The sequence below is a fragment of the Rutidosis leptorrhynchoides genome, chromosome 3 (genome assembly GCF_046630445.1).
Source record: "Rutidosis leptorrhynchoides isolate AG116_Rl617_1_P2 chromosome 3, CSIRO_AGI_Rlap_v1, whole genome shotgun sequence".
Lineage (NCBI taxonomy): Eukaryota > Viridiplantae > Streptophyta > Magnoliopsida > Asterales > Asteraceae > Rutidosis > Rutidosis leptorrhynchoides.
In genome coordinates this window covers 69,761,151-69,768,895 of record NC_092335.1, presented here as the reverse complement: position 1 = coordinate 69,768,895, position 7,745 = coordinate 69,761,151, and the positions used below count along the sequence as shown (strand labels likewise).

At 34.1% G+C, this 7,745-nt stretch overlaps 2 protein-coding genes across 2 annotated transcripts; one reads left to right on the top strand and one right to left on the bottom strand.

The window, feature by feature from the left end:
• The first annotated feature begins 213 nt into the window (after positions 1 to 213).
• LOC139900078 (serine/threonine-protein kinase BLUS1) lies at positions 214 to 5,360 on the top strand. The gene is made up of 18 exons (XM_071882884.1): positions 214 to 449; positions 552 to 806; positions 898 to 1,022; positions 1,115 to 1,159; positions 1,257 to 1,338; positions 1,412 to 1,480; positions 1,553 to 1,723; positions 1,824 to 1,886; positions 1,973 to 2,041; positions 2,128 to 2,291; positions 2,374 to 2,391; positions 2,475 to 2,571; positions 3,291 to 3,380; positions 3,471 to 3,525; positions 3,602 to 3,648; positions 3,799 to 3,857; positions 3,943 to 3,994; positions 5,026 to 5,360. The coding sequence occupies exons 1-18, from the start codon at positions 285 to 287 to the stop codon at positions 5,074 to 5,076; spliced, it is 1,677 nt and encodes a 558-aa protein (XP_071738985.1). The 5' UTR covers positions 214 to 284; the 3' UTR covers positions 5,077 to 5,360.
• Positions 5,361 to 6,309: 949 nt separating this feature from the next.
• Positions 6,310 to 7,745, bottom strand: LOC139896449 (uncharacterized). Its single transcript, XM_071879093.1, has 7 exons — positions 7,683 to 7,745; positions 7,085 to 7,132; positions 6,958 to 7,004; positions 6,759 to 6,825; positions 6,635 to 6,678; positions 6,452 to 6,509; positions 6,310 to 6,360 (listed from the first exon to the last, which is right to left on the bottom strand). The coding sequence occupies exons 1-7, from the start codon at positions 7,743 to 7,745 to the stop codon at positions 6,310 to 6,312; spliced, it is 378 nt and encodes a 125-aa protein (XP_071735194.1).

The following is a 7,745-nucleotide window of genomic DNA, read 5'->3' as shown; positions in this document are numbered from 1 at the left end:
CTGCGATTTGTTGTGTTGACAAGCTTTTGTTGTTGATGTTGCAGAGTTGTGATTTCAGCTTTTGATATTGTTCAGTAAGCTTGAAAATTATAGTGAGGTTTATAATTGAAGTTGTACTAGTTGCGATTGTTGCTAGACAAACGTCGAAAAAGCTCTTGGTGATGAAGCTTTATACATGATAAAAGAGTGAATTTACTTATTATGTTAGAATGGGTTGTAAAATTTATTTGAAGTTCATTAATTTAGGTTAAACTATTTTATTTAGTCATTGAATAAGTATAAGTATGGAAGCATCAAAAAAGAAGTTTCCATTAAATGCAAACGATTACAAGCTATATGAGGAAGTTGGTGAAGGAGTGAGTGCCTCTGTGTACAGGGCACTTTGTGTTCCATTAAACGAGATAGTTGCGATCAAGGTTCTTGATTTGGAAAAGTGTAATAATGATATGGTTAGTCGCACATGGTTTATCATTCATTAAATTGCTTACTAGGTTTAGGTTTAGGTTTAGCTTTAGGGTTTTGTTTCTCACATTTGATTTGAATTGATCTAGGATGGAATCCGTCGTGAAGTACAGACGATGAGCTTGATTAATCATCCAAATTTGTTACCGGCATATTGCTCTTTCGCAACGGGCCACAACCTTTGGGTTGTTATGCCGTATATGGCTGGTGGATCGTGTCTTCACATAATGAAATCGTCTTATCCGGATGGTTTTGAAGAGCCCGTTATTGCTACATTGCTTCGGGAGGTTCTTAAAGCGCTGGTTTATCTTCATGCTCATGGGCATATTCATAGAGATGTAAAGGTAACTCATTTATTAACCTTAAAGTTCCATATGATCAATAAATTGTGATTTTAGTTTCTAATAAGATGAGCGATAATGATGTTTTGTTCAGGCAGGAAACATATTAGCCAATTTTAATGGTTCTATAAAGTTAGCAGACTTTGGAGTGTCTGCATGCTTGTTTGATGCCGGGGATCGGCAACGTTCAAGAAATACGTTTGTGGGAACTCCTTGTTGGTGTGGCTATAATCTTTTTTTGTAGTGCGCATAGTTACATTATTGTTTTAATTTTATGTTTTTTTTTTTACGTGTTTGATTGTCTATCGTAGGATGGCACCTGAAGTTATGCAACAGCTGCATGGATATGACTTCAAGTATGTCGTAATTTATTTCTCTATTTAATGTAAATTATTATTTGTTAATATTAATACTTAGAGATCTATTCTTTAAAACTCTATTTAATGGAAACAGAGCAGACATTTGGTCATTTGGAATCACAGCGCTCGAACTTGCGCACGGGCATGCACCTTTTTCAAAGTATCCGCCAATGAAAGTAAGTAAATATGATCGTCATGTTGATTTAGTGAATTATAGAAGATATTTAAGGATTTAAACTCATCTTGTAGGTTTTGCTTATGACTCTTCAAAATGCACCACCAGGTCTCGATTATGAAAGGGACAAAAAGTTTTCGAAGGTTTGTGTTATCCTCCAAAGATTTAAAGTTTAGAATCCACTAGAAATTGATATTAACATTTGCTGTTTTCAGTCTTTTAAAGATATGGTTGCTACTTGCTTAGTGAAAGACCCGAAAAAACGTCCGTCAGCTGAGAAGCTTATAAAGCACCCGTTTTTTAAACATGCAAAAACAGCTGATTATTTGGAACGTACCATTCTTTATGGTCTTTCTCCATTAGGCGATCGTTTCAGGATATTAAAGGTGCCATGATAATGTGAATCTTTGACTTTAATCATTACCTTTAATTCTGCTATTATTCAGTTATTTACTATTTTTCCATGTTTTTTTTTTGTTGTTTTAGGCCAAAGAAGCTGATCTTCTTTTACAGAACAAGGAATTATATGTAGAGGAACAAATGTCACAGGTAATAATGTTTATGGATAAAAAATTATCAGCAGAATATTTCATCATTTGCATGCTGTACTGATTTCGACGTCTTGCAATATGCAGCAAGTGTATATACGCGGAATTAGCGCCTGGAATTTTAACTTGGAGGACTTGAAGAATCAGGCTATGCTTGTATGTGTTTAATTTTGGAAATGTAATTTGATAGTATAACAATTAGCGTTCTACTTTATAACCTTACATTTATATATTAATGGCAGATCAATGATTATGACGAAGTTTCAAATGTAGAAGACCCAATTATTGCAAAGCAACAAAATGGGGTTTACAATAATCATTCAGATGCTAAATCTGATGAAATTTGTAACTTGGAGGATTCATTTGCTGCATTACCTATTCAGCCTCAGCCTCTTCAAGCACTTGAGTAAGATCATATAGTTTGAGTTATACAAATTATGTTTTTTTTTTTTTTTTTGTTCTGGCTGTTTTTGCACATCAATTTATAGCCAAATTACAGTTCTTTGGTTTGATAATATGTTGGTGAAATAAATGTATAAGACTCGTGTTGGTATCATTGACATTATCTGATTGAGAGCTTTAAATACAGGGGATGTTTTGATATTTCTGAAGAAGATGTGGCGACTATTAGCCAAACTGAACGAGATGAAACCCCGTTAAATTTAAATCCTGAAGATAAAGATTCTGTAAAGCTGTCGTTAAAACCTAAGGACCAAGAAACTGAAACAAATGAATGTGGGGATCAAAGAAGGATAAATTCTTTCCAGAAAACTACTATTTCGGGGCCAAGAATAAATAAGAGCGGATCATTGTTACCGGATAATGCTTCATCTCTTAATAAGGTAGCTGCCAATGGGGAAAGGTAATTATATTCCGTTCTCATAACTTTTTGTAAAATATTATCCTTTTTAATCTTGATCACAATAAATTTGTCAAGTGTTATAAGCTATTACGAAAATAAATATGAAGGGACTATAATCAATCGAGATTCCGGGTAGAGTTCAATCACAGTGGACCATTACAATATATTCGGAAGAATAGTATGTCCAACTCTGTATCTGGTAAGCCATCCTTGATTGTCTTTCACCAAAAAAATAAAAATAAAAAACTGAACTCTTTATTTATTTATTTATTTATTTATTTTTCCTTTTATGAAAATCTTTGGCATTGTGTAGTAGAAGAGATAACAGAAGGAGCTGTAGTCAAACAGAAGGGTCGTTTTAAAGTTACCGAACAAGATTTAAGTGTCAAGGTACACAATTATTATTTACATTTGCTCTCTGCAAAACTAGTACATACAATTGGAATGTACTGTACACATAAACCTATACACACAATTGTATACATTCACATGCTTACGTCGTATCAAACGAGTTGTAACTATTGTCTTTCTGTCTCTGTTCAGGTTCCTGTACTTGGTCCAACTTCAAGTGTATCTGCTGCTTCATTTATTCCATCTTTGCAAACCATCTTTCAGCATAACATGGCACAAAGGGTACGAATACGAACGTGATCATTTGACTTTATTTGACATGCAAACTTTCTCTGCGTTGGACTACATGTTACTTTTTTTTCCTCTGTGCAGGAAGAAATACTTCGATTAATCAAGTTCGTGGACCAAACTTCTAGTTCATCTTCAGGTTTGTCATCACTATATTAAGACGTGTTCTTGTATATATGTCTGTATTTATGTCTGATGCGTATTTCTCTATACAGCAAATCCCATGGACCATGTGGAGTTAGGAAACAACGGTTTCACACAAGTAATGGCTCTAAACACGTTAATAGTTTTTTTTTTTTTTTTTTCTAAATTGTTTGCTGCATATTACTATCATCTGATTTTATCATTCATCATTATAATTACAATTACAATTACAATTAATGGCCGTTAACTACTAGTTTATAACTTGTAGATTCCTCCTAGTCCGAGGGAGATAGAACTGCACTCTCAGGTGATCCAGTTACAACAAAGGTTAGTGTATCTCACCGCCTATTTGATCATTTAGCGTCAGTTATGGTATACTTGTACAACTTATATATTAAATATTGCTTTGCAGCGTTGGGAGTTTGGTTGAGCAATTGCAAAGACAGAAGATGAGGAATGCTCAGGTTTGTTTATACCTCATCTGTTTATGACTGGATTATATTTCTATCTAATGTAGCGAGTGGATAAACTAAAACAGAAATTAATTAAAGAAAACGGGTTAAACAGGTCGAATGGTTCATAAGGCATCCTTTGTATAATTTCATTGCCTCAAAAGTTGGTTTCAAAAAAATAGTATATGGTTTTTGTAATATAATTAACTAACTATTCATAGATTACATTAAAAGGCCGAAGAGTATCTGTGGTATTATCTAAACTGGCTCAATCACAACCATTTTTGTTATGTACACAACGAATCATGCTTTACAGTGTTGTACTTTACAATACTGTAAAGCATGATTGGTTCTTTACGTAACAAAAATGGTTGTGTACATATCACTCCCCATCATAATATTGTCCCAAGGCTCAGTGTTATTTCATATTTGTTAAGGTGACTAGTCAAATTCAATTTGTTAAATAAATTGCTTAAATCTATTATTTTTATCCTAAAAAACCTTTCTGATAACCCCTTTAAACTACGTCCAACTCAATGATGGAGTTGAATGAGTTGTACTATTTTGGGGTTCGAATATTGGCACATATAAGTACTGACGATGCTAAATACAGTGTGGCATACTGTCATCAACCCCTTATGCGCCTTCCGTTTTAACGGGTAAACGGAGGAGGTTTTACCCATTCAGGTTACCCGAGTACGGCGAGTGTTTTTACGCCTAACTGGATCCCGTGAACGTTTCCTACCCTTTCCCTGGCCGCGACCACCAAGATGTGCATTTATTATAATTTTGAACACCGGACCTCTTGTCAGGATATCAGGACGCCAATATGTGTGTCAAGAATATGCACCTTCTATTTCTAGAATGGAATTAAAAATATAGGTTTACTCGTTTACTAATTGATTTTCTCTAAGCCCCATCTGCATTTGTCTAACTCAAGGCAACCGACAAAATTTAGTTTATGTTCATAGCATACACATTGAAAATGACAAAATGCTAGCCTGAGTTGTATATTTATATAATTTTCCTTTTGGTTGTTGTAGTTGGAGAAACAATTGATTGATTTGGTGAAGGAAAATGGCATTAAAGGATGATCGTGATGAGGAGATAATGACGAACAACAGCTGGTGAGATATTATCGACTTATTAAGTTGCGCATCAAGGTTGTGCCGGTTCCAGTAGTAGTGACATTTATTTACTGTGAATAGTGGGGAAAATTATGAGTTGAAATTCTTAATTTACATTATTTTAGTAAGATGAATTTTCCCCAAATGCTATAAGTTACAGACAAAGATGAGTGTCTAGTCCTCTACAAGAGAAGCGAGTGACTGTTGACCAAAACTAGTTTGTTTTTTTGAAGGTTTTAATTTATAGTTGATTGAAGACACATTGTTCTCTCTCGTTTCGTCATGGCTTTGGTTTCTATATATTTTTATATTTCATATAGATAACGAAACTGAACTTAAAGTTTCCTGTGGAAATGAGAAACGATCCAATCCATTTTCTGTATGTGAAACTGGGATTTGGCAATGACTCATTTCGGTGCTGCATAGCTATGACTATGGGTTGCAAACTAGCCTAGTTTTCATTTAGCTACTTGAGCTCAAACTCAATTCGAGCTTGTTAAAGTCAAACTTTACCAAGTACGAATTCCAAAAAATGAGCTCAAAACACACAATAATTGGAGCTTAAGCTTACAAGGGCTTAAAACTAGTACTCTGTGTTGTGTGATTAATGATAACAATTATGTAACTAAATATACAAAAATGGATTTAATCAAGTTATATGAACTTAAACTTGACTAGAGACCTAATATTATAACTTTGTTAGAAGCTTTACAATCAAGGTTGGAAGCTATTTGAACTCCAAGTCAGGTTCAAATGTTCCTCCAGCTGTGCTAAAGTTTGCATCATGGCAATTGTCTAACGGTTGTCAGCTTGTTTGCAGCCACAAATGTTAGATTATTAAGTGCATGTCTTGAAATATAAAGAAATAAACACTTTGTAATTTAACTGTGTATTCCCGGAATCAATAACAATGCGATAACGCATTTATTATTAGTTGTGGAGATAAAAATGAGAGGAGGCGGACAGCACTACAACAGAAGTATAGCCATAATGAAACCTGCTAAAAGAGAACACATTTCTGCAAGGAGCTACTGTAATCCAGCTAATAGTTTTTATATCCAAGAAATTCACATTAAACATTGTCATATTGAATTACACAATCATTTCAAGAGAATCAAGAAAAACACAGTGTCTATCCATGGATATTCATAGAGATCAATACCGAGCATCTTTAAATCCTTGTCAGCAGGTAAGTATCATCTACCACAATCTGTTCTCAATTACAGCAGAAACAATTCCTTTGAGAGTTTCCTGAATAAGCAACAGACAACAAAGTGTGATTACTAATCTTAACAATCTCCGATAAAACCAATCAGGATTGTAATCAGAATTCAGAAGCTACCGTTGAATGGTCCTTGAGACCAAGCGAGAGTGTCAGTGGTTTCGTAGACCCAGAATTGCTGAAAACAAATCAGAAGATAACACTCCAAAGTGTTACTTAAACAACATACTTATACTATATATTGATATCATGTTTTCTGATTAAGCAGTAAATAGTGTTATTGAAAGGTGTACAAAAACAGACCTTATATGTTCTATAAGCTGTCGAGCACATGCCAGTAACATTGGCTGCAGGGTAAAACATTTCAGTGAGCATATGATATAAAAGAAAGCTTCATATCTGATTCATAACTCATAAGCTAGCTCACCTCATCTCGTTTACCAAATATCACTGATACATTAAATGTAGGGTTATTCAACATCCCTTCTTCCTTTCTGTTAAAATAAGAAACAACAATGTGAAAAACTTTTTAAGAATAATAGTCTGCTTCTATTTAGTAAAGGTAAATACTTTGAATACAGAATAACCAGTAACATAATCAACTTTAAAAACCAAATTTATATTACCTAGCATGCAATATGGTTCCCAAAGTCCCGATTTGAGTAGCAATAACCTGCCAGTGTTAGCAAAACTAGCAAATGAACACACCAAGCACGTGTATGGAAATAAAAGGCGAATGAAACACTAACTCACCATGAATTGATCATCATGGCTGCATATGACTACGTCAATTTTACTTCCCTGCAAATACAACTGTCAGAGATTACATTCCAATGGTAACATATGCATAACTTTTACATATCACACATAATATAGAGATTATGATATTCCCACTTAGCTGAAAAGAGATAATGCGGGAGTGTCTCAGACTGCATATTTTGCAAGTGTTTTTGACTAAAAAAGTGTGTTGAAAATAGCCACTGAGTGTTATATTCATATAACATTTGAAACAGAAATATGCATATAACAAAGGTTTTGCTACTAGGCAACGAAATCAGAGGACGCATTTTAACAAACAGGTGGTGGGCATGGGCAAAAATACGCCACTTTCAACATATTTTGATAATAACAAAGATCAACAAACATTATGTCATCCTTATTGCATTAGAAAAGAGAAAACAAACAAAAAAGTTTTATTCTTGACGAGTTCTATGAGGAAAATCAAATAATTGAGCTGAATTAGACATGAAGTCAGACAGTCAGTTCAAAAGATGGATTCCGGCGAAAACAACGAGTGATTAGAGAACATAAATTAATTGAGAATTGTAAGAAATTGAGATGGAAAATAAACCTTTATATCGAGTGAGAATTGCTTATAACGAACTGGGAAAGAAGAGGTTGAAGCACCATCCAT

What these genes read in the sequence shown, in the direction of transcription:
- LOC139900078 (XM_071882884.1), top strand. Translation starts at nt 285, where the DNA reads ATGGAAGCATCAAAAAAGAAGTTTCCATTAAATGCAAACGATTACAAG. An exon ending in ATCCTGAAGATAAAGATTCT is followed by an intron (nt 2,572 to 3,290) that starts GTAAAGCTGTCG and finishes GTCTCTGTTCAG; the next exon opens with GTTCCTGTACTTGGTCCAAC. An exon ending in AGCATAACATGGCACAAAGG is followed by an intron (nt 3,381 to 3,470) that starts GTACGAATACGA and finishes TCCTCTGTGCAG; the next exon opens with GAAGAAATACTTCGATTAAT.
- LOC139896449 (XM_071879093.1), bottom strand. Translation starts at nt 7,745, where the DNA reads ATGGATGGTGCTTCAACCTCTTCTTTCCCAGTTCGTTATAAGCAATTC. An exon ending in AATTCTCACTCGATATAAAG is followed by an intron (nt 7,133 to 7,682) that starts GTTTATTTTCCA and finishes TTGTATTTGCAG; the next exon opens with GGAAGTAAAATTGACGTAGT. An exon ending in GCCATGATGATCAATTCATG is followed by an intron (nt 7,005 to 7,084) that starts GTGAGTTAGTGT and finishes TAACACTGGCAG; the next exon opens with GTTATTGCTACTCAAATCGG.